The sequence below is a fragment of the Momordica charantia genome (assembly GCF_013281855.1).
Source record: "Momordica charantia cultivar OHB3-1 chromosome 4 unlocalized genomic scaffold, Mcharantia_2.0 BLBB01000004.1, whole genome shotgun sequence".
In the NCBI taxonomy this organism is placed as follows: domain Eukaryota; kingdom Viridiplantae; phylum Streptophyta; class Magnoliopsida; order Cucurbitales; family Cucurbitaceae; genus Momordica; species Momordica charantia.
Genome location: NW_028275162.1, coordinates 22434474 through 22460715, shown reverse-complemented (window position 1 = coordinate 22460715; position 26242 = coordinate 22434474). Strand labels below are relative to the sequence as shown.

General features: G+C 36.8%; 1 protein-coding gene across 1 annotated transcript; it reads left to right on the top strand.

The window, feature by feature from the left end:
* The first annotated feature begins 614 nt into the window (after nt 1-614).
* On the top strand, nt 615-26242 carry ARF8 (auxin response factor 8). The gene is made up of 14 exons (XM_088123042.1): nt 615-1285; nt 1523-1638; nt 1814-1912; nt 2084-2140; nt 2227-2382; nt 2468-2552; nt 15294-15384; nt 15473-15637; nt 15734-15856; nt 21807-21882; nt 22412-22559; nt 24118-25145; nt 25214-25404; nt 25826-26242. The coding sequence occupies exons 1-14, from the start codon at nt 1243-1245 to the stop codon at nt 25998-26000; spliced, it is 2553 nt and encodes an 850-aa protein (XP_087979168.1). The 5' UTR covers nt 615-1242; the 3' UTR covers nt 26001-26242.

The following is a 26242-nucleotide window of genomic DNA, read 5'->3' as shown; positions in this document are numbered from 1 at the left end:
TCAACATCGCATCTTTTGGAATAATCGCAAGTGTTGCCAGCTCGACAAGTAGTAGCCTAAGTGATCTACAAATTATCTGTCAACCAAAATATGTCCGATACGAATTGTTCCTAAAGAACACTCGCATGAGCAAAGACAATAAAGATGTTATCTGACAACACACCACATTTTTCGAAATGTCAAGAACCATTGAAACAGCGTCGAGAATTCCATCAAACTTGATCTAACTTAGCCTTTGGGTATGATAACCCGGGGCTTCATGGTATTTCACCATCAAACACACTTGAAAACAATATTTTCTCCAATTTGAAAGTTTGGCATCTCCAAATCTTAAAATCAAACCAAAGATATTTTAGCAAACAGAAAATTGAAAAAAAAAAGAAAGTGAAAAAAAAGAGAGAAAAAAAGAAAATGTGATTATTTAACATGATCCGTACTTCTGACAAGGACCACTGGAGGATGGTGGCACATGCCTGCTGTCAAATCAGTGGGAGAATGGAGGGTGAGGATGGAAAGGTACGGAGAGATGAACGGCTGTGATTCGTCGTTGTAAATTAGTATCTCCTGGACTCCATTCTCTTTTTTGGTTTAGATTTTCTCTTTTTCTCACTATTTTCTCACTCTCAGAGACACTCTCTTGACCGTGCTTTCTCTCTCCTCTGTCTCTGTCTCTGTCTCTCTCTCTCTCATCTTTGAGTTTTTGGAAGGCTTTGATTGAAGCAGCAGCGGCTCTTCTCTTTTACTCTTTCTCTCTGTATTTGTACTCACTGACATTCTCAGTCAGTTCCGATTGCGATACCGGCTTACTCTACACTTCTCTGTCACTGGGTTTCTTTTTTTTTTTGTTCGGTTCCACTTGATTGTTGTTGTTGTTCGCTTTGATTTTCCTCGCTCGGGGATCTCGTACGGCTTGATTTTTGATGTGTGTGTTTGGGTTTTAAATTTGTGGGTTTACGTGTTTGAGGATTGGGGGGAGGAGTTTGATTTTTGGGGATTGCTTAAACCCTCCTCCTCTGTTCGTGGGAGATGGATATTGGGTTGGTTTGATTCCCGGGGAGGAGATGGGAGACGGCGGTGGGGTTGTGAGTGATAGCGTTGAGTTTAGGCAGCGGAGGAATCTTCTTAATGTTAGCGGTTGAGAGGGATGAGTTTTGGACAGGGTTCTTGTCCTGTCAGTTAGGGTTTTACTATTCTTTTTGTTTGTTGTATTTTGAGATTTTTTAGTATCGGGGAAAGCTTGATATGAAGCTTTCAACATCAGGGTTTGGTCAGCAGGATCACGAAGGTATGATTTCTTCCCCTTTTTTGTTTTTGTTTTTGGGTTTAATCTACTGTTTCAATTTGGGAGGATGGGGATCCTATTTGAATTATTATGCGCCCTTTTCGTTTTGCTTCTTGTTTTTTTTTTTCCCTTCCTTTTTCCCCTTTATTAAATGCTAAGGTTCCCCCATCTCCCGCCATAAATTTTATTCTTCTGTGCCGAACTTTAATTATGGTGTGGAAATGATTATGATGATTATAGGAGGGGAAAAGAAGTGCTTGAATTCAGAGCTATGGCATGCATGCGCGGGGCCCCTTGTGTCTCTCCCAACTGCTGGGACTCGGGTTGTCTACTTCCCTCAGGGTCATAGCGAACAGGTTCCATGGTTTATTATTATTATTATTTTTACATTTTTGCGGCCAGATTTTTCTTTTCTATATTTCTTTTTTTGTTTGTATGGAAAGAAGTTGAGGAACTGCATATTTGAATTAGTTATCATTGCATAAATTTGCAAAATTGAAAGGATTTTTCTGTTGAATATTTGGCCTGTAGGTTGCTGCCACGACGAACAAAGAAGTTGATGGGCATATACCCAATTACCCGAATCTACCTCCCCAGTTGATATGTCAGCTGCACAATGTAACGATGCATGTGGGTTCTCTATATTTCATGTAATTTGAGTGTATTTAGTATTCCTTCCATGAATCAACGGTTTTTTTATGTGTAAATATTCCATTAATCTCTCCTTAACTACAAATGAGGAAATTACATTAACATATCAAGGGAAAATCTTAGGCAGGATTTGTATGTGTGATATTTCAGGCAGATGTGGAAACAGATGAAGTGTATGCACAAATGACACTACAGCCGTTGACTGCAGTATATATCTTTTCAACTCTGTTTCTCTTTCAGTTCTTCTCGCCACATTTGTCGATCCTTTAGCTGTAATTATTTTATACACACAGCAAGAGCAAAAGGATACGTTTCTACCCATGGAGTTGGGGATTCCGAGTAGACAGCCAACAAATTACTTTTGCAAAACGTTGACAGCAAGTGATACAAGTACCCATGGAGGGTTCTCTGTACCGCGTCGTGCTGCAGAGAAAGTTTTTCCTCCACTGGTACATACATTTTGTTTATTCTGTTATATGATTGTGTTGGGTCTGATGGATCATTCTGCCATCTTTCTTTGGTATGGCCTTGCAGGATTTTACGCAACAGCCACCAGCACAAGAGCTAATTGCGAGGGATCTTCATGATGTTGAATGGAAGTTTAGGCATATTTTTCGAGGTAGGTGCTGGTATATTCTGTCCCTTTGTGGAAATAAGTGTCAAAGTTTTCTTTGTTTATGGTTTCTAATTTATTTTCAATATTTTTATTGATCCCTAGCTCAACCAATTATTTGTAGTGTTGGCTAAGCACTCGATCTGGCAGTTGAAATAATTCTTAGTTGGAATTTAGAGACCTTCCTCTATTGTTTGTCACGAGAATTCTTGTTTAGGCCTTTAGGGGAACTTTCGATGTGGTTAGATGGTGTTAGATATAAAGGATTAAATTTACCCTAACCAATCAGCTTAAGCTTTAGGTGATTAGTGATTTAGTCATGTTTAAAATAGTATGGAGCAGGAGGTCGAGGATTGGCTACAATTTGCTTAACCGGATTGTGCGCCCGCCCCCCCACACACCTCCTCAACACTCACAATACACAACCGGCCCCTACACCCTACCCCTATCTATGGCAAGGTAAATGCCCCAAGAAAGTCAAATTTTTCTGCTGGGAACTTAGCCATGGAGCTCTAAACACTCATTACAGAATTCAGAGGAAACACCCATACATTTATCTTTCTCCACATTGCTGTCTCTTCTGTTTTGGAGTATCGGAGACACAAAGCCATTTATTTTTTCTGTGCCCTTCTGCCACTTGCTTTTGGAACTATATCCTCTCAGCCTTTGGATGGACTACAACCTTACATTATCAACCACATATTCTTCTGGACAGCATTCTGGTGGACCACCCTTTCAGAAATGGCAAAGCTATCCTATGGGTTCAAATCGTTCGCGCCTTCCTTTGGTCTATTTGGTTAGAAAGGAATCGAAGGGTGTTCAAGGACAAAACCCTCTCTTTTGAAATTTTTTGTGATAGAGTTATTGTTTTAGCTTTGGGTTGGTGGAAATGTTTCTACCCCTTCAACAATTACTCTCTAAATGAACTTATTACAACTTGGAGAGCTCTCTTGTAATTGCCTTTTCAGGGCCTTTTGTATATTTCATACCATTAATGAAATATTGTTTCATATTAAAAAAAAAAAGTATGGAGCAGGAGGTCCTGTGTTCGAACTTCTAAATTGTCATTTCCTCCCCATTTAATATCGATTTTCACTTGTTGGGTTTGTGCAAATTTCCAAGCCTACAAGTGATGGAGTATTATATATCCTATACATGATTAAATTTACCCTAACTCATTAGGTTAAGTTTTTGGATTCATCGGTGATTTAATCATGTTTAAAAGATGGGTTGTTGAAATTCAAAAGGGCAGAATAAAAAGAATACATTAACTTGTTCAACAAGTGGATAGTGGGAAGCCTTTTGGAAATTCTTCTCTCAAATGGACTCTTCACATGGATAGACTGAAGCCCTTTTCACTTTTTGGCTCTTATGACTTCTCTTGAACTAGTTGTGGCGGTTCGCTTTAGAACCTTAGGCTCAGTGGTATAAGGTAATAAGGATTAAGGTATAAGTAAGTATTAAGATTCTAGTCCACCTTCTAAAGGTCCTTTAGGAATTTGTGGAAAGTGGTCTCCCTCTTTATCCCATTTTACTTTCTAGCCCTCTCTAAAAACTCTATGGTATCCACCATCTTTTGTTCACAGGTTTCACCTGTTTCTTTGATTCCAAATTTTGTGAAGCCATCCTTGATTGAGAGATCGAGGAGTTGTCTTCCCTATTCCATTTGCTTCAATTAGTGGATGTTTCCAATGGATGTAGAGACTAAGAGTCCAATACTTGTGGTTCCTTGAGTCGTTAGGATCTTTTTTGTTAGTCATTTCTTGCCCCCACCTTGGCACGTTCTTTCTCCTCATCCTTGTGGAAACTCAGCATCTCAAAGAAAATTTGATTCTTTGTTTGGTTGGCTGCCTTGGAAAATGATAATACCTAAAATGTTTTGCTGAAAGCCTCCTCTTGTGCATTAGGCTTAAACTGTTGTGTTCTTTGTTTTCCCACTAGATTACGAAGCTCATGAAAATTTTTGAACAAGCTTTTGGTCTTTCAATCAATGTCCAAAAGTCTATTGTTGTCGTATATATAGTTAAAAAAAGAAGTGGAATGACTGAGTATCACCTTTGGTTTCAAAAATGATTTTCTACCTTTCACATACCTTGGTTTGCCTTTAGGTAGAAAACTTAACTCGCCTTTTGGGACATGGTTATCGTTAGAATTGATGTTGACTCAGCAGATTTTTCTGCTTGTTTGTAATGTTCAAGTTCAAGAAAACGTGACTGAACCATAACAACTTCCTTAAAGATTTTAAAGTTTGGTGGAAGAACCTAGAGGTTCATGGGAACCTGGTTATGCTTTGTTCAAAAGCTCAGGCTTAGCATAAGGTTGAAGGGTCTCTCTCTCTCTTTGGTTTTGTTTTGCTAATGAGATTGAACAAGTCTTGGCCTTTCCTGGAGAGGACACCCTTATCGAGGATACTTTGCTCTAGGGGTGCACAACAAAATCGAAGAAACCAAACTGATTTTTCGGTTTATGGTTTGGTTTGGTTCATTGTATTTTTAGAATCAAAATATTCGGTTTGGTTTTCATTTGGGGTTAAAAAACCGAACACCGAACTGAATATATGTATTTATATTATTGTTTTGTTAATGTTACTTTTGAAGCTTGCCTTTCAGTTAGCTTTACCAGGCCTCAAGGCCCAATCCTCGATTATCCCCCAAATCTCACTTACCACGCATTCATCATGTCCTTGGCATGATTGACATTTTTATCTTCCTTTTTTCTTCCCTCCTTTTATTCAATCCCTTCTTTCTTAATTGTTAAGTTGTTTTGTTAGGGTTTTATTTTTCCATCTTTCTTCTCCAAGTTCCACCCACATTCTTACCCACTCGCCAACACTGTCAACTATCACCACGCTGCTGCTTTCGCCTCTTCCTCTACCTAGTCACAACCTCTCACAATCCGTCTTCTACGCCAACCTTTCTGACTTAGGTAAGAGAATTATTCGGTGATGTTAAATTGTTTGTTGCCTTTAACATTGGCATTGTATATTTGGGTAATCATAAAAACGGACCAAAGACAAGTAGATGTAATCGGCATGCTCGACTTCCTAACCGTCAAACTGTTGGTTTGTGGTTCAGTTCGATGCAGTTCTTTTTGCCTTTTAAAATAATTTAGTTCGGCTTCAGTTTGACCCTAAAATCGAGCCGAACCATACTGTGAACACCCCTACTTTGCTGCGAAAGGAAAGTAGATAGAGGCCTAAATGTAAAGTTAGATGGATCATCGTGGAGGCAAAAATGCTAGATGAATCATTGAAAGGGACGAAAATACAAACCATTTCCAATATTTTGCTGATGTTAGAAGAATGAAGAATCTGATCATGGAAATACAAAATGAAGACAAGTAAGGGTGCATTTGGTTGGTGATATGAAAATAGAAATTTGAAAATAAGGGATTCAATGAAAAATAGAGTTTTATTCCTTATTTTTAGTGTTTTTGGATATATATTTGGCAGCAGCTTTGAGAATTGAATCTCAATTTAAAAAATTGTTCATGTGTTGAGTTATAAAAACTGTTCATGTGTTGAGTAATATATCTGTATACTAGTGGTAGTCACCAACTAAATATTTAGTTCAATTTAAAATAATATTAATTAATTATTTTATTAATATTTTTGTTACAAATTTTGTAGAAATACTATTGTACAATTTTATATAATTCATAATATAATTTTAACAAAAATGAAATGAGTTTATAACATGTCATAGTAAATTTATCAAAGTATTTAATTTTTTTAATGTAATTTTGCATTTTAAAGTTTCCAATTCAAAATTTGAAAATACTAAAAATTTTGTTTTCATGATTTCCACTATTTAGATCATGGAATTTGAAAATAGTTTTAAAAAACAATATGACAAACAGATATTTATTGAATCTAGTCTGAAAACAAGAAACAGAATTTGGATTGCATACCAAATAGGTTCTAAGTATCTTGGAGAAGAATGCCATTGTGCGTGGGTTTATCCTATATTTTCTAAAGCTATATTCTAGAAAAGTAGATAGAAGTTTCTGTCCCTCCAACAGTAATTGAATATCTATTTGTTTAGAGGTCAGCCAAGATCTAAGTACCTTTTTTGAATAAGAAAAGAAGATATTCTCAGGTTGTTGTAAGAGTTTTCTAAAAATGGCATTCTTAACAAGTGTGTTAATGAGACCTACCTATGGATTATTTTGAAGAAGATGAGAGCTACAAAGGTTTCAGACTTTTGGCCAAACATTGCCACCGATATTTATAAACTTGTGGCCAAGGTACTTGCCAACATATTGTAAGTCCTCTACCACTCCATAACTCACAACCAATCAGCCTTTGTTGCCAATAGACCGGGAACCCTGTATTGATTGCTAATGAACTAGTGGATGAATATAAAACCAGGAGAAACAACATAATTCTTAGGGTATGAAGAGGTATCGAGAGGTTTGATCCCTTGACAGGTTTCATACCTCAAACCTCATTTTGGCCGTCTGTTTCTAAAGACTTTGTAAAGACTTTATCTTTTTTAATTGAAGTCCATTCTTGTTAAGTTAGTTTTTGGTTGGGTTGAAGTCCATTCTTGTTAAGTTAATTTTTGGTTGGGCTCTTTTTCTTGGGCTGGCTTTTTTGTGGGCTTGTTTTTTGTTGGTTGGTTTGTTGTTGGCCTTTTGTTGGCCTTTTTGTATTATTTCATTTTTCTGCACCATTGATCTTTTTGAGCTCATGTCAAAGGTTGAAAGTTAACCTTAGCTAAACCTCTATTGTGGGGGTTAATTTCCAAGAAGCTTAGGTGTAGAGAGTGGCTCAAGCTTGGGGCTATGGAGTTTCGTAAATGGCCACTTGATTACTTGGGTATGCAGCTTAGGGTAACCCTAGGTTGAGAACTTTGAGTAATCCAATTGAGATGAAGATTAGCTCTAAGTTGGCTAATTAGAGGTGCTGTACAAGCTTAGGAAAGAGGCTTACCCTTCTTAACGCTGTTCTCAATTGCATTCCTCCCTAATATATTTCAGTTTTCAGATGTTCAAAAGGTTTTGTTAGAAGATTAGAAAAGTTGTTGAGAGATTTTTTCTAGAAAGGCAAGAATAGCACGAGTTCTTCAATCTGATCAGGTGTTTGCTGGGAGCAGGGAACCTTAATGCCAAGAATGTGAGCCTCTTGGCTATGTGTGGTCAGAGATTCATGAATGAGCCAACTATCTTTGGAGGAAAGTGATTGCTAGAAAGTATAACGATAGGAACGACCTAGAAACCCCTTTACAAAGTTCAGAACCATTACAAGCTCATCCTTGGGTTCCATAGCGAAATGTTGTAAGTTGTAACTTAGTTGAAAAGTGGTATATGCCTAAGTTGGGGAATGGGGAAAAGAATGAGCCCAACTATTAGAGGAAAGAGATTGCTAGAAAGTATTACCATAGAATGACCTAGGGACCCGTTACTAAGTTCAGAACTGTTACAAGCTCACCCTTGGGTTCCATAACCAAATGTTGTAACTTAGTTGAAAAGTGGTATATGCCTAAGTTGCGAATGGGGAAAAGATTTTATTTTTGAATGTAATTGGATGGATATTGGCTCGCTTAGATCCTCATTTTAGAGGACATATTGTGTTGGAAATTCTAAGAAGTGCATCGTTTAACAAGTTTGGCTTGTTGAAACCCTTTCATGGAATCTCCTCATTGGATGGAATTTGTCCAACGTAAAATGGAGGAATGGCTTAGACTTTTTTTTTTACAAGATAAGAACTTCTCATTGACTTTCATGGAATCACCAAGAAGTGAAAGTTTTCCTTTAAATTTTCATTCAAAAAAAGTTGAATACTAATCATCGGTTCCAAAAGAAACTCCCAACGCTTCTAGTTTCCCTATGTTGGTGCACATGTTCAAATTCAATTTGGAAAATCACCATCATTTGTTTCTTATTTGCCTGTTTGTGGAGGTTGCACGGTCTAGGCTCTTCAACATCTTTACTACGTGCTAGTGTTTTCGAGAGGTTGTGAGAGTGTCCCAACTAGTGTTTTGAAAAGTGCGGCCCTTGCCTAGGTGCACTTTCTAGAAAAGTGAGGGGTACGCACCTCGCTTCAAAGAAGCGAGCTCCGGTCACTAAAGTCCAATACAAATGCCTTAGTGGGCTTAAAGCCCCATTTGATTTTATTATTATTATTTTTTAATTTTAAAAACTTTTTATGAAGTATCTTTGAAATATAGTTAGGAAATCTTTTTTGTTTCCAATTTTCACAAAATTCTATATTCTTAAATTTTTTATTATTTTATTCTTCTTAATACTATGTTTTTCAATACATATAAAATTTAAGGGAAAAATATATTTTTGGTCCCTAAGGTTTGAACTAGGTGTCTATTTGGTCCTTGAAGTTTCAAAAGGGACATTATGTCCCTGTAGTTTGGAAAATGGTTCAAAATGGTTCCCAAGTTAATTTGACTGAACAACGGTGTGGCAAGGTGAGGTGAAAAATTTTAGATGGGCTGTCAACTTTTATTAATTTTAGATTTGTTTTTAGATTACATGGCTTTTTAATTTTTTCTGCACATTCTTTTCCTCTCGTCTCCCTCCCTTCCCCTTCCTTTTCCTCTTCATATTCTCCGTCTAGGTGTTGTTCGCCCTTCTCCAACCTCTGCCAACCACGACTGATCTGCCATTCTTAAGAGGCATTGGGAATAGCTATCAACAACAACAACTGTTTTTTGCCCCATCTCCAGACAATCGAGAATGCGCGATGGGAGAAGGTGTACCCCATGATTCAGAGGCCGAAGAGTAGAACCACCAGCAGGCGATTGGACGTGGTGGGGACCAACTTTTACCGATACTGGGTGTTCTAATGCAATCATCTTCCTGTCTTAAAAAAGAGGAAAATCTCGGCAAATGGCGTCAAATTTCCAGGTCCGAAGCTCTTTTTAGAAGAAATTATGGACTAATGGGAGGAAAATTGATAAGAAAACTAACCGGATCAGAAGAGACTCTTCTTTGAGTTTGATCTTAGTAACACGCTTTTAGGTTTGAGAATCTCTAAAATGTGTCTTACAAATTCTACACGAGACTACAAATTTTCTTAAAGACTAACCATGGAACCCTTGTTTGAATAAAACGATCAACTTTTGCACCCAAAATTTCTTTTGTGTAAGCAAAAAGCAAAATCCAAACAGGAACTTCATGAAATTTGACCCATTTGTCTTAATTAATAAAATCCAGAGGGAAGAAAATAAACCTGGTGAATTTTCCGTTCGGTGGGTGGGATAGAAAATTTACAAAAATGAGGTTTGGAGACAACCTGCAACACCTAGTTGGAGAAGAGGAAGAGGAAAGGGAGAGGAGGGAGGAAAAGAGTGAGAGAAGAATTAAAAATCCATGTAATCGATAGAAATATATAAAATTAATAAAAGTTGACAGCTAATTGAAAATTTGACACCTCACCTTACCACATCATTGTTCCGTTAATCAACTAATGGTCAATTTAATGTAGGGACCATTTTGAACCATTTTCCAAACATTAGGGACTAAAAATATTTTTTTTGAAACTTCAGGAATCAAATATCCACCTAGTTAAAACCTTAGGGACCAAAAGTGCATTTTTCCCAAAATTTAATTATGTTTTTCTATTATACGCCAAATGAAAAAAAAAACAAACTTTTTTTTCTCACTTTTTTTTTGTCACGCTTAAAGCTCTAGAGGGCCATTGTGTCTGGCTTTAAAAAAAGTTGGTCCCAGCTTTTAGAGGGCTCATTTTCTAAGGGGCAGGTGTTGGTTTTGGGTTTATGGTCCAATCCAACGCAGTAATAGCTACTTTGTGAAGGCTTTGGAGTTTTGTTTGAGATGAATTAGAGAATTTCAAATGGATGGAGGCCAACCATGAGGAAGTTTGGGATCCCATGAATATTTTGGCTTTTACTTTGTATTTTCTTTTCCGGATTTTTGTAACTATAGTCTTGTGCATATTTTTGCCAACGGAAAATAGTTGGCTAGAGTAACTTGTTTCCCAATCTTGTTTGGGATTTTATTTATTTTGTTATATTTTTCTATCAATAGAATTCCCTAGTTTCTTATTAAAAGAATCTTTAATTTTTTTTTTTGATTCTTGTGTTTGTCTGGCGATTGTGTGAACCTTGAACAATCTCACGAGACAATTGCTTGATCCTGCACATTTGATTGTCAAGGAAACTCTAAGGTTTAAGGTTTTAAATCTTATGTAGATGATCATAATGAGGTTTGAACCATTCCCTATAAGTTCATTTACTTTTTCAATACCTCAAGTGGCCTATGGTGGTTCTTTAAGGTTTATTTGGAGAGTGTATGACATGGTTGATTAGAATCTCCTTGAAGCCCTCTCAGAAAAGGTTTCGGCAACAAGTGGACCGTGTGGGTTAATGTGTGCCTTACAAATACCTCATTTTCGATCCTCATATGTTGGGAGGCCTAGAGGTCGTTTCAAAGCTTCTAGGGGGACACCTGATTTCTCTATTTCCCTTTGTGATAGTTGTAGATGTTATGAAGCACAGACATGTAAAAAATGCTCAAGTGTCATTGTCAGACGTGCTAATTAGAGTGTCCTTTTTTTTTTTTTTTAATTTACCGGACACACTGGTGACACGATAGGGATACAGCGGGGACTTGATATTAAGAAAAATAAAAAAATCCATGAGCTCCAGGCGTCAAACCCTCCATAGGTAACAAATGAAGAAAGGGAGGATAAGGAAGAGTCAGATGGGAGATGAACAGTAAAAAAGTGAAATAGAAAAAGGGGGAGTTGAAAAATGAAGATGAAAAGGAAAAATATCGAAGAAGAAGAGATAGAAGAAGAATAAGAAGAAGAAAGAAGAGAAGTCAAGAAGTTAATGACGGAAGACAAAATCTTACTTTTTCTAGAAGCATTGAAGTAGAAGAAGAATCATAATAGAATAGAAGAGTTAGATGGGAAGAAGAAGAAAAGATAGAAGAAAAAGAAGAAAAGACTAGAAAGACTCACAATTTCTAGGAGCATTAAAAGAAGAAGAAAAGACAGAAGAAAAAGAAATGAAGAAGAAAAAAGCCGAATAAAAGTAAGAAGAAAAGTCACATGGGAGGAAGAAAAAAGTCTAGAAGAACTTACAATTTCTAGGAGCATTAAATGACTGCCGCACATGATATCAAATTGACAGATGGAGCATTTCTCCTCCAATTTTAGAACTTATATGGGCTATTAGGCCACTATATTTTACCAAATCTTCTTTCTCAATTATAAAAAACATCATATCTAAAATATTTATATTTCTATTTTTTCCTAAATTATTGAAGTTTTTTTTTTAAATATCAAATAGTTTCGTTAATACTTCCATAATTTAAATATCACTACTACATCAAAATATGCACGATATATATTTTTTATATTAAAAAATCAACGTGTTCCCAAATTGTTGTGTCCTACTTTTTGGAAATTGACATGTCATTGTGTTCATGTCGTATCCGTCTTGCGTGTCCCCGTCTGTTTTTCTTAGTGCAAATGTGTTTAGTGGCCTTCTTGTGGAATGGATAAGGGAAGGATGCTTTTAAGACAGTATACACTTAAACCACCTCCAATCTGCCAACGATACACCCTTATTTTTAGCTGATTAGCGAGATCCTAATGCATATAGATACAAATGGACCAATGAGAGCAAGAATTTTCAGGAACATTTCATTGCTGAGTAGAATTATTTCATTGCTTCTTCTCCGGGAAAAGACGTTCACGACCCGTAGACCTTCTACTTCCATGCAACATTGCTCCGTTAGGCTCAAACATATTAATGACGAGGAAGACATTTTTCCTCACTTAGCTCAGTAACTCATGTGCTAAAGTGAAGTTTAAAGTTCTCTGCCCTTAAAATTAATCTCGCCAACTTAGTGCTTGTTGGCCTATTTGAGTGATGAAAGGGATATTGTCCTTGCTAATTTCAGGAACCCTGCGCCTAAAACCTTAAAAAAATTTTTCTGCCTTGTTTGTTGGCCATGGATTAATAGATCAAGTCTTTGTTACTGAATTGTATTTTCATGGGTGAAAAGAAAACTGCATCGAAAGAGCTCGTAGTTGGTAAAATCCAGGCTGTGGCAGAGCTTTCTGTGGGGCCAGAATTAGTCTAAAAAAATTTGGGGAACTGTGTGGCTGGCTAATGATCCCTTAGGGGGAAGTCCTAGAAAGAAAGAGTTTTGGGAGTTCATTAAAGACCAAATCACAAGAAAGTAGCCTACTAGCCAACTGAAAGTACATCTCTCTTTCTAGAGGCGATAGGTTGACATTGACCCTCTTGAATGCTACTCTATCAAGTGTTCTTTGGTACTTTCTATCCATCTTTAGACACTCAGGAAGGTGATTAAGACATTGAAGAAAAACTTCAGAGACTTCTTTTGGAAGGGAATCAAGCGTGAAGGGGTCCCTAATGCTATTAATTGGAGATCACCTCTTTGTGTGTTTCCAAAGCTGGTGCTGGTATAGGCGGTCTCGGTCTTAAAGAAAAGAGAACCATAGCTCTCCTAGTGAAGTGGGGTTAGTGATTTTTGATGGAGAAAAATGCTCTTTGGAGAATCATTATGGCCAGTAACTATCAACTTTTGAAGAGGAAAGAATCCCTTACCCAAGGCACCTAAAGATTCAAAGGCCCTGGAGTTCTATTTCAAATTGTTATCATAAAGCAAAAATATGGTACAAGCCAGTTGCAACCCCTTATTTCGGACTAAAATATACATTATGCATAAGTCAGGCCATTTAATTTCTTGGGTAGTGAGCCTTAAGTCTGAACCCCAGAGGGTTTATTTTAGTCCTTTCATGGGAACCCCTTGGAGTTTGGGTTTTTACCATATTTATTTATTATTATATCTTTTTGTATTTTAAAATTGGATCTTATCCATGATCAGAAGTATAGGAGTTTTATTATTTCTTCTTGAGATTCATAAACCAAGTGAAATTGAATTGAAAACTGCACTGAATTTGTGATTTAAATGTTGATTATTATGAATCCACTATTAGGGGCTCTAATAAATGCAATAATTGAATCTGCTGTTTCCTTCTCTAGTTGATGCATGCACTAGTTAATGCATCGTGTGGGAAATAAAATGAGAAGAAAATTGAGGGGTGTATGACAGGAAGTACAAAAAAAGAAAAAGGAGATTAGAGAAAAGTGACAGGAAGGAAGAGTAATAAAATACTGGATGACGTACCAGGAAAAGATGACGATGATGGTGAAGAAGCATGGGTTTAAGTGAACTTTAAGGGAGCATTTGATATGCGGGGAATGAAATATGGGAATGTGATGCTCGATCGTTAGTTGGTTGTGTATGATACATGGGATAAGAATTGTAAAACGTAATTTCAATTTTGATTTACTTATTCTTTAAAAGTTAATTGTATCTCTTATGAATTTATAATTATGTAGAGTTAAATTAATTTTATTAATAATATTTTTTTGAATAAGTTACTTTATATTAAATCTAAAATTAATTATTTATACTTAAATTAAGTAATTAATATTTGTAAATTTATCCCAAGGAGTTGGCACATTGGTGTGATGTTTGAGTGTCAACACTCATGTTGCAAGTTCAAGTCTCAATGTTTCCTAAAATAAAAAAATATTTGTAAATTATTTTTTATGGGTGTAGCATGTAAATGCACAATAGTACCACTGAACCCCCTCTGCCCGCCTGCCTGCCCAGCCCCAATTGCATAGTGGATGCCTAAAAGGTAATTTCAAAGATTAGGATTTTGACAGAGGGAATTATTAATTTTTTGGTGAAGGAAGAACAAGTCCTTTGTTTCCTGATGAAGGGTAGGGTCACAAATCGCTGACTAAGGATGCAAGTCATTGTTTCTCACAACCTTCTTATGCTAATATTTCCAATTTTTTAGATAATATAATATATGTAACCTCGTTTGGTTTTTGTAGGTTGGGAGGATGTCTTATTTTCCCTCCTTGTACTCTTTCGTTAATGAAAAGTAAGTTTTTTATCAATACATATACACACATTCCTAATTATCAATTTATAAAATATACCTTTTACTGTTTTATTAGTCTGATTCTAGGTTGCTAACTGCTGATGTCAAGAGAATTGGTAGGTTGACAAGAGTTGTTTATGGGGAGGGGAGGTAGAAGAAAACAGAGAGGGGGTACCTCACTTGGTAAAGTGGGTGCTCTAAACCCACATCTATGGTGGCTTGGAGTTGAAACTACCTCGTTATTAAGAACCAAGCCATCCTAGGGAGATGGCTCATTTGATTAGTGGCCACGGGTAGGATTATCTCCGATGCACTATTCACAGGAGATATACCATTTTCCTTCAACTCTAATGATCAATTCTTGCAGGCAAGCTGTGGATTATTGAATCTTCAATTAAAATCATTGTACATTTTCCACTAGTGTCTAGTGCTAATTCCTTCAAGTTTGGTTGAACTTGAAAAGGAGCAAAAGCATTTTTTAACAACGTTAATGGGATAGAGAATGGGTGATTCACTTTGCGTCTCTACTATTGCTAGATCTCAAACTGTTATTTTCTTTCTTTAATTTTCTTTATTTTTCTCGTTCTTTTTATTTTGAGCCCTAGAAATTACTTAAGGTCAGGGCTTTTGCATGTATAGCTTTTGTAAAGGTTGCTTGGGGGATCCTATGTTCTGCTTCTTTACTCTTCCATCACTGTTACTGTATTCCTGTGCCTTTCCTTGCACTATCATTTCTCTTAATGGAAGGCTGATTTTTAATTTTAAAAAGCTATTTGGGAACAGTATACTGCAGCTGCTGCTCACATGGCTTATTCTCTTCGTTGTCACAGGACAGCCAAAACGACATCTTCTTACAACTGGTTGGAGTGTGTTTGTTAGTGCCAAAAGATTGGTTGCTGGAGATTCTGTACTTTTTATATGGTAACTATTCCATTTTCTTTATGTGTGTTCCATTCTATGCATCCCATTTTGGAGTTAATAATTGTAACACCCTGATTCATTTATCTAGGAACGAAAAAAATCAACTTCTTTTGGGTATTCGGCGTGCCACAAGACCACAAACTGTGATGCCATCTTCTGTTTTGTCAAGTGATAGCATGCACATTGGGCTCCTTGCTGCTGCAGCTCATGCTGCTGCAACTAATAGCTGTTTCACAGTTTTCTATAACCCCAGGTTTGAAAATATTCTCTCTTTTGCTACTGTTACAGCTGTTTTATAATTTAGTTTGGCCCTTCTTAAAACAATTTCTTTTGTAAAAAATAATTCCAGGGCTAGCCCATCAGAGTTTGTCATCCCTCTGACAAAATATGTTAAAGCTGTATTTCATACCCGTGTTTCAGTAGGGATGCGTTTCCGGATGCTTTTTGAGACTGAAGAGTCAAGTGTTCGAAGGTATGATAGCATTCAATAGTTCATTATCATCTGTTTGATTTACGAATATGCTTGCATACCTCCCTCTACAGCACTTCCGGTTGTCATATTGTTTTTCCTATCAGTATTTTTCTTTTCCCAACATTTGTTTCTGTAGACATTCCTTGAAAGCTGAAGTTAAGTGTGTATTGGTTGAATTTTGTTAGAACTTTATTTGGACCATTCAGTTGGAGAAAAACAATAGGATTTTCTTGGGTAGTGAGATTATTTTTTCTGTATGGGAGGCTGGGAGCATGTTACTTTTGTAGCCCTTTCTTGAATTCTTGGTGCAAACTTTACTAACTGTTTCTGTAGTTTCAGGTTATCTTTCCTTTGTGGTAATCGAAAGGCTTTTTCTGTAACTTTCTTAGCCTGGGCTGAGGCTTTACTCCCCCTCATTAAAAAAAGAAAAAAGAAAAAAGAAAATAAAGAGAAGGAAAAAAGATAAAGGGATATTCTTGCATTCCCATTCTGAGAGTTTATTTCATTTAAATGAAAAAAGTTGTTTCTATTGGCAATGCATTCACTTCATGTCATTTTCAGATGGTTGTGTTTCCGTAAAATAAAAATGGTTGTTTATCTTGGGTTTAATTACCTTTTCATTTACATCTGATAATTTGTAATTTTTAAAGGAGTTGAACAAGTCACAATTCTGCAAATTTACTTAGTCCGTGATAGACTGAATATAATTCTTCCTAGGAGCAACAATTGATCTGTATTTGAATTCAAGGTTTTGTTTTTTTTTTAACTAATTAAATAATGACCATATGATACAAATAATAATAATAATAATAATAATGACCATACAATAACAATTACATCATTTTTCTAGAGAACCTCTTTGTTTTTAAACTCAAAAAAGTGACAGCGTGATAGGAATGCCTTTGGGTAATTAGGATATAAATAGGATGTTAAGGGTCTATAGTAATTAGCTAAGGATTTTGTTGGTAGGGATTTGTTATAAATAGAGTCAGGGGAAAAGGACGAAGGTAGACAATTGTTTAGTTGATTTAGACTTGAGTGGTATTTCAAGAGAGTAGGTTCCATTAAGTACCTTGAATACTTGCAGTTATATTGTAGTGTTTCGATCTTCTATGTTACACTATTATTCTAGTTGTTTGGTTTCTATCTGCGGTACCTGGGTTTGATATTGTTTGCAAATCTTCTGATTTCTAGAGGGTGTTCGTGAAATTAGGAAGGTCGGACAATTAGTTAAAAAGGAAAAGAAGGAAGTTATTTGCCAAGTTATTGGTTATAAATAGAGGGGGTGAGTTGAGATGAAGGTAGACATTGTTTAATTGTGTAGTGGATTTAGGCTTGAGTGTTCTCGAGGGGAGTTTCCAAGTACCTCAAAATACTTTGTTTTATCTAGCTGTATTTTCTTATTGATGTTTCAATATAATTTCCTAATCTTATTCGTATCTTGTTAAAAAAAACAATTTCCTAGTCTTATTGTTTACTACCATCATCATTACTTGCTTGCATCATCAGCATGCAAAACTAACCTTTGAGTAGTTGCTGTTTTAAGATCTTTGCAATTACCCTATGTGTAATCACAAACCTTTTGTAGTATCCAATTAACCTTAGGAACCCATGTAGTTCTTGCAAATGTCGAGGAATGGGCCAATATCATAGCTTCTATTTGGTTGGGTCCAATGCACCTTGACCAAAAACGGATGCCCAATGTACTTGATCTTTGTTTGGGCAGAATAGTACTGCTCATTTGTCACCAACTTTAGTATCACCACAAACAAGACTTTCTGGTGGGTGGGTAGCGTGATTTCTAAAGTGGGGCTGTAAATGAGGATCTCATCATTCGAAAGATACATTGTCAAATCTCCAAGGTAATGTTGCAATTTGTCTTTCGCCAGTGTATGAAATGTAGCCCGGCATTCATCAACCTGAATGCATTACCTTAAATTTATTGTGCACTTCACGAGTTCTAAAGGTGTACTTGTGTAAATGAAGCTCTGTGGGGTTGGCATTTCAAAGGAAAAGAAAAAATATTGTGGAATTGTGTAGCCCTCTTTTGGAATCTTTGGATAGAAAGAAACAATAGAATTTTTGAGGATAAGTCTTCTTCTTTTGAAAAATTTTGTAATACAGTTCAGTTACACACTTCTTGGTGGTGTTATAGGCATAGAAAATTCTTTTGTAATTACAGCCTCTCTTCGATTTTGCAAGACTGGAGAGCTTTTCTTCATTAGTTCGTGGGAGGGGGAGCCTCTTCCCCTGCCCTTAGGCTGTTTTTTGTGGCCTGTGCCTTCTGTCTATAAAATGTTTCTTATCTAAAAAATACTTGTGTAAATTCTCAGCTTGGAGACAAGTTGGATGGTATCCTAATGTAAGATCAATCTTAAAAAATATTGGGTCCCTTGTAGCTCATCTAAGAGTTCTTCAATCATAAGATTAGAATGGTGTCCTAGTCAATGTCAAATCTCCAACTATCATTTCTAATGGGGATTGCATGACTATTGAAGAGATTCATGCTTATGCTAAATGATGTTTTTAACACAGTTCAAGAAAACCTTTCAATCTTGTCGTTCTAAAATTAGGAATAGTTTTAGTGTTATTAGATGATTGGTGCAGTCCACTCTTCAACAATAATGCCATGGTTGTCTTCTGTGTCGGTAAACTTGGTAAGATAGCGAAAATGTTAGAATGAGCACCAAATACATATTTTATTTATGCCTGGTGAGCACATTTTCTTAATTTTCACTCTCTCTTATCAATAGGAAATTTGGATAAATTAATATCCTAATAGCCCCCTTATTACTAAGGTGTATACGAGAAATAGAGGTAGAAAGCATAGTGGGCACTGAGCATACGTGGCTCTATCTGTGGGCCAAAGTTAGTTATGGGTTATTTTGGGAATATGTTGGGTGTATATAATAATACGCTGAGGAATGGAGGGGTATCTTTTTGCTAAGTATCTGATAGCGAGGCAGTGTGCGGGAGAGGTAGGGAGTTCCCTAGCCCTCCATTTGCCCCTTGTAATCCTCACTGTTTATCAATAATAGAGGATGGTTCTATGATATTTCTATGATCCTTTTGCCGAATGACTCCATCATGGTTTTAAAAGTCAAGCACATTGCTATAATTGTCTACTCATTTTGAAGATTCGATTTTTGGATGCTTTGGATGCTTCAAAGTTTTGAAGCTTTTGCCGGGTAATGGTATGGTTTGCTATAATGGTCTTCTTTCCTCCTATCAAGTTGAAGTTTTCTTGAGCTGTGAAGTCATTGGCAAGGTTTTGTGAAGTCTGAAATTTAGGCGGTTCAAGTGTGTTTGGGTTCAGAATTTTGTAACCTAGTCCCTCTCCGCCATTCTTTGTTTGCTTCGTTTGCTGCTACTCTTATGTAGATTTTCATGAATGAATGTAACATTCTGTTTCCTTAGAGAAGAATATAACTGCATCATGGTCTTCAACGACACTTGCTAAGTTGTTTTAATTGGGTAAAGCAATGTTTATTACCTCCTATTTCGGAAGCTTAAGTAACAAGGGTAAGACCACCGGCCACTGGCCACCGGGTTTATTCTGATTTTTGGAGTTAAAGTTACCCATCATTAGCCTCTTTTGGCTCTTCTTTGGACTTCTGCAGAAGCTTCCCTAATGCTAGGTAACGGGTTTATAGATGGGATTCGACCTTGTATCTCATCAAGTTCGTTGTTGAGTTCAAATTAGAATTGGAATTTGAATGCTCTCTTGTTCTCAATAATCCCTTTTGAGCTTTGTATCATCGGTAGAACCCACTATTATTTCATAAATATCTAGTTGTTGGCAATAGCGAGTGAGGATATTGAAGTCTTTTGTGACTAGCATGTCCTCATATCTCAGTCCATGGATAGATCCCTCAATCTCAAATGACTGGGGCCATGTTTTCCAGATCATAAGAAATTCCGTGAGCTGCTTCCCAGATTTTATTTGCGATTGAATAGGGGAGACAGTTATCACCAATTCAGTTGTCATAGACTTGATTAGCTAGGAAACCGCCACTCAGAAATTTAAGGTGTTCGCGCACAAGGATATGCAGAAAATTCTACATATGAGAATTATAACTGGTAAAAGAAAAAGAGAGGTCCAAGTTGGCTGGCTTAAATGGGCAAGGTGCATGTATTTATTTCAACACCGCACCCCAGGTTCATTACTGCACCACCTTTGATAAATTACAGCACTTAGCTTCCCTATCTCTCCCTCTTGAAACTAAGGGAAATAACTACCAATATTTGCCTGTTGTCCTTACCTTATTTCCACCCCTTTTATCTCACGGTATCTAACAACTTTGACCCACAAGTTTAACTAACTACTTACCTGAGCCCAACGCTCTACATAGCTCGTCACTAACTATCCTACTTACAATCAGTTTACTTCTCCTCAGCGGTCTGTCTTTTGTTTTGGCGAGCTTTCTTGTAATCAGTGTTCAGCTTCTGTTCTTGGGCGTCAGTCCTCATATTTTTATGGGTTTTTGTTTTCTATGTGCTGTTTTGTTTTGTTTTTTTTTTCTTTTTCCTTTTTCGCTTCCTTTGGGAGCTTGTATCCTTGAACTTTTTTCTTCCTTTTCATATTATCAATGAAAAGTTTGTTTCTTGTTAAAAAAAAAAAATATATGTGAACTTTTACTTAGAGCACATTGAAAATATTTCTGAAAAGGAGGGGGAACAGATATGGACAGGAGTAAAGTGCACATTTTGCTTTTGTAAAAGCTTCAGTGACCAACCATTGATTTTATATGTTCTTCCTTTTTTTATTTTTAACGGAGCTGAGAACTGTGATTTTATGTCAAATTTGCATGATATTTTCTGGTCAGATTCCTTTGTACTTCTATAAAGTAGTGCATATGTTGTGACATTTAACTAGAATAATATTGTCTTGATTGCATGCTTCGCATTCTCAGGCAGTTTTTTCCATGAAAAATTGAACATTCATGGGTAAATATGCTAAAAGAAAGAAAGAAAGAAAGAAGAAACTTCCGAAAGCATCCAAATAAGAGACTCACTACCCTAGGAATTATATGGCCGACGTTCATGGCAAGAAGTTTGAAATTTGGTGGTTTCTGTTTATTTTTATTTTTCTAATCGATCTTACTATGCTCATGGCGAATTCAAGGTGTTTTTTGCAAGTTGCAACTCTTTGGTTGGGTTTGGGATGTTTTTTGCCCTTTTTTTATATGCCATTTATTGTGTGCTATGCAATTCCTCTCTCTCTCTCTCTTTTTTAATAATTTATCAAAGGGAAAAAGAGGCCTGATAAACAAAACTCCACTAATAGGTTTACCCAATTATTTTTCCCAACCCCCCATGTGATAGTGTCGTCATATTTTCATAGCTATAGCTTATCTTTTCTCAAAAAGGAAGTGTTTTATTTTAGCTTCGTATGTAGGGAGAAATCATCCCCAACTTTTTTATTTCATCTCCTCAACTAAATATTTATTCTAAACGAAAATGTGGGCCTTACTCCTACAGTTATTGAACATATGTTAATTGTATATATATCACTCGTTTGTTAGTGTGTAAAAGAAAATTGAATATTACAAAATCAGAAATGAAAAGGCTTGTGTTGAAGTGCACTAGGCTTCAAGCTCTCGACCTGACAATAGTTGTATGCTTATGAATTTTCTTCTCATGCCTCAACCAATCCCTGTAATGAGGGGCCAAAAACCCCGACAAGCCAGCGTCTTTCTCCCTCCTTCCCCATCAGGAGGTGAACCAAAGTGTCAAAGTGCACTTTTTCAAGGGATACTGTTTTGTTAATTAGATTGAGGAAGAGCAAGCAGCTTACTAGAAGTCCATAGACTTTATTTGAAATGTAGTTTGTTTCTTTGACTTGCATTCTTCATCAGTGTAAAGTTTAGAATTTCTACCTTCTATTACAGATATTTTAGCACCATATGCATGAGTCTGCATGCTAACATATGGATAGTTGAATTGTCAGGTACATGGGTACTATAACTGGAATAAGTGATCTTGACCCTGTTCGTTGGGCGAATTCTCATTGGCGTTCTGTTAAGGTGTTGCAGCTTTATTACTACAGTAGTTCCACAAAACACCTGCTCGATTTATAATGACATTATTTTATCTTAAATTTATGTAGTAGGACATGCTTAGATTTTGGCCTCGTGTATGATGACTATTTTCTCTATTGTACTGTTCATTTAGTACCCCATGTCCGTTAATGGTTCATTCAGTGCGAGCTGTCTACTATGAAGTTTTCGTGAACCATCAAGACAGTTCTCAATTCTTGATCTCATCTAATGCTAAAGCACAACCTTTTATACAGTTCTTCCTTAACAGTTAATCCTAGCGTTAGCTAGCGATAGAGAGTTCTGTCTTGTCTTGTATGTACAACTAGAGATGTCAGCATCTCAAAGACTTGGGAATTTATAACCAATTTTCTGGCACTGTTTTTGCCAAATTTCCTAGGTGCATGTTCCTTCAAATTATCGTTAATTCACATTATCAGGTGGCGCCATCAGAAGACTGTTCCTTTCGGTATCGTTGACCCTTGGCCTTTATTTGTGTTACTTTGTCCTTTTGCAGGTAGGGTGGGATGAGTCAACAGCTGGGGAGAGGCAGCCAAGGGTATCACTATGGGAAATTGAGCCTTTAACTACATTTCCTATGTATCCTTCTCTGTTTCCACTTAGACTGAAACGTCCATGGCATCCTGGTGTCTCTTCTGTTCATGGTATTTGTCTTCTATCTTCCTAAGTCATTTCTGCATTCTGCTTTAGGTGTGTGAACTATTTTTCTGAAGTCTATGGTGCTTTTTGATGCACGTTATTTGGGCAGACAATTTAAGTAGAAAAAACACTTCCCTTTTAGGCAACAAAGGAATTGATTTTGGTTTACTGATTGGAGTCCATGCAGAGGTTTGAGGATAAAGAAAGGAGAGTTGGCATGGTTGGCTCTCTTTTGGCTTCCACAAATAGTTTTTTGGTATTCCTTCTTGTTTTGGCAGAGGGGTGGGGGGTGCTTTTTGTAAGCTAAGCTCATTTGCCTAGGTTTAGGGTGGACACATGGACGCCCTGGTCCTTCTATAATTATTTGCGTCTATGGATTTGCTCGTCTATATATTTTTGGATTATTCCACTTAATGAAAAGTTGGTTTCTTTCATTAGAGAAGATTTTCCAATATATGCTCTATTATTAGTATTTTTTTTATCCATGGGTGTTATAGGTTTGAAACTGAGATTGGGTTCTATGCCTTTCTGGCCTTTTTGGAGTATGGTTGCTGGCAGTTAAAAAAATTCCAAGTACCCTGAACTTTTGATGCTATTACCTGGTCTTCTAGCTCCAGATTTCAAAATGCTGGATGTGCAGTTTATGGGTTCTCTTTGTTGTATCCGCATATCTCTACTTTGTTGTTGGGTTTTCTTTTTGATACGTTATTTCATCATTATGGATATTTTGTTATCACATTCAACATGTAAACATTTGCATTTAAGCTCAGCTAGGTGTTCACTTTAGGATTCCTAAAAGTGTTTTCATTTAGTGTCCGGGCATCTCTACTTCATATGAGTTGTTTTCATTAATTTTCTTTCCTTTTGCTTTTATTCATTTCTGAAAAACTTCAGTAAAGGAAAAAATAAAACCAAATAACTCAGAATTATAGATTTTGACTTTTCCACGGTCTGTTACTTTTTAACATACAGTTTAAAAATTCATCTTTTTGTTAACGTAGTATCATTTTATATTCTTGAGAAATTGATGTTTAAAAATTGTTGATTGTACTGTATGAGTTGGAACATAGGACAGATGTAAACTAAACATCTTACCCATGTCAGATGTTAATTTTTAATTAAATAAAAACACTAAAGTTTTAATGCGATCGCCAACCAGTAATTTGTAGATGCTCTATGACAACAATACTATAGCAATAAATAGTTTGAGAATAGAATTGATTTATCGGCCCAATAGTGTATCTAATAGGAATATCAATTGGAGCCTATTCTTTAATATCTTCAAACAATGTTTTTATATCCTTGCATTTATTGTGATGTTTTATCTGAAAAAATAGTATTTGTTTCTGACATACCAGAGCTTTATGAGGTGCTTATTTGTATATCTTCTATCATTCCATTTTCTCTGTGTTGTGGGAAATTGTGGTCCCTCTTGTCAATAACTGGGCATTGATTATGCTCACGACACTGAGTGGTTCTTGCCAGTTTAGCATTATATGTATACATTTTCACAAATGTGCTCTTGGTTATGACTACATTTTTTAATGGTCTGTTTCCTAACAGATAACAGAGATGATGCATCTAATGGCTTGATGTGGCTACGTGGAGGAGCCGGGGAACAGGGTCTACACTCACTGAATTTGCAATCTGTGGGCTCATTGCCCTGGTTGCAGCAGAGAATTGATTCTTCCATGTTTGGAAATGATCATAATCAACAGTATCAAGCCATGTTGGCTGCTGGAATGCCGAACCTTGGAGGTGTTGATATGCTGAGGCAGCAAATTATGCATCTTCAACAGCCTTTCCAATACATTCAACCAGCAGGCTTCCATAATTCTCTGTTGCAGCTGCAGCAGCAACAGCAGCAGCAGCAGCAGCAATTGGTTCAACAATCTATGCCTCAGAACATCCTGCAGGCACCAAGCCAAGTGATGGCAGAAAATCTACCCCAACACATTCTCCAGCAAACCCTGCAAAATCAACCTGAGGATCTGCCTGACCAGCAACAGCATACTTCTTATCATGATACCCTTCAGGTTCAAAGCAATCAATTTCATCAGGGTGGGCATTCGAACGTGCCATCACCCACGTTTCCTAGAACGGACCTTATGGATTCCAACACAAATTACTCGGAATCCATTACCTCTAGAAGAAACATACTTGCTTCATCATGTCCTGAAGGGACTGGCAACCTTTCCAATATCTATAGAAGTGGGCAGCCAATCCTAACTGAGCAGTTAACTCAACAATCACATGTTTCTAAGAATGCCCCTTCACAGGTTGATGCTCACGCGAACTCAATGTCCTTTCCACCATTTTCTGGTAGAGACTCAATTTTGGAGCTGGGAAATTGTAATTCAGATGCTCCAAGTCCTACACTTTTTGGTGTAAATATAGATTCATCTGGACTCTTACTTCCATCTAATGTGCCCACTTTTGCTTCTCCTTCGATTGGTCCTGATTCATCCTCAATGCCACTGGGAGATTCTGGATTTCAAAATTCTCTGTACAGTTGTGTTCAAGACTCTTCTGAGTTGTTGCACAGCTCAGGGCAAGTTGATCCATCAAATCCAACTCGGACATTTGTGAAGGTGTGAACCGTGCAAGGTCAATGCTGTTTTATTAGTTGTATGCTGGCATATAACACTTCTTCTTTCAGGTTTACAAGTCCGGATCTGTTGGGCGCTCACTAGACATCTCCCGGTTCAGCAGCTATCAGGAGCTGCGAGAGGAGCTGGCTCAGATGTTTGGAATCGAGGGACAGTTGGAAGACCCTCATAGATCAGGCTGGCAGCTTGTATTTGTCGACAGGGAGAATGATGTACTTCTCCTTGGAGATGACCCTTGGGAGTAAGTACTTCACATATACTTCTCTGCTTCCATGCACCCCCTTAATAGGTTACACTGAAATGGACATGGTATTATCGTTCTTAGAGTTGCTTTTATTTAATAGTAGAAAGATCTTCGATTCTAAATTCCTCTCTAAAACTTTCCCATCATAGAATTGTAAAAGAAAATGGCTGTCTTCGTTCTTCTCATCTCGACTATTATATTGACTTCTGAGATTATGAAGTTTATTTAGTCAATATTTTGAATCCAGCAAACTTGATTTCCAGCAAACTTTCCAACTTGTTACCCTTTGTGAACCTTTAATCTGTTGCCTGTCTATCTGTTTTTTCATCTACCATCTGCTAATTCTGCATGTAATCTTCTTATATAGTTTTGGAAAAAAAGTTGAGACAGGCCGTTAACATAACTAACTATTTGGCAGGGCATTTGTCAATAATGTCTGGTATATCAAGATACTTTCTCCCCAAGATTTTCAGAAACTAGGGGAGCAGGCGATTGAATCCTTCAACCCTATGGTCGGTCAGCGAGTAACTAGTGGTGGCAATGAAGCTGAAAATGTTTCGGGGCTACCATCGGTTGGTTCACTGGAATACTGAACTTTTAAGGGAATCGTACGAGGTTCAGGAGACGTTTACTTCGGAACTTGCAGTTAAAACTAGATAATGCAGTTGAATGCCTTCAACTTAGATCAGTGTGTGTAAACTGTTTTGTATTCATAATTCCTTTTGCTTATAAATACTCTGGAAACAATTATCATTTTCAAAGATTATGCGGTTAAAATACATGTAAGTCGTTTACTTTAGATATGAAATATAACACGTTGAACATTTCTAGCTTA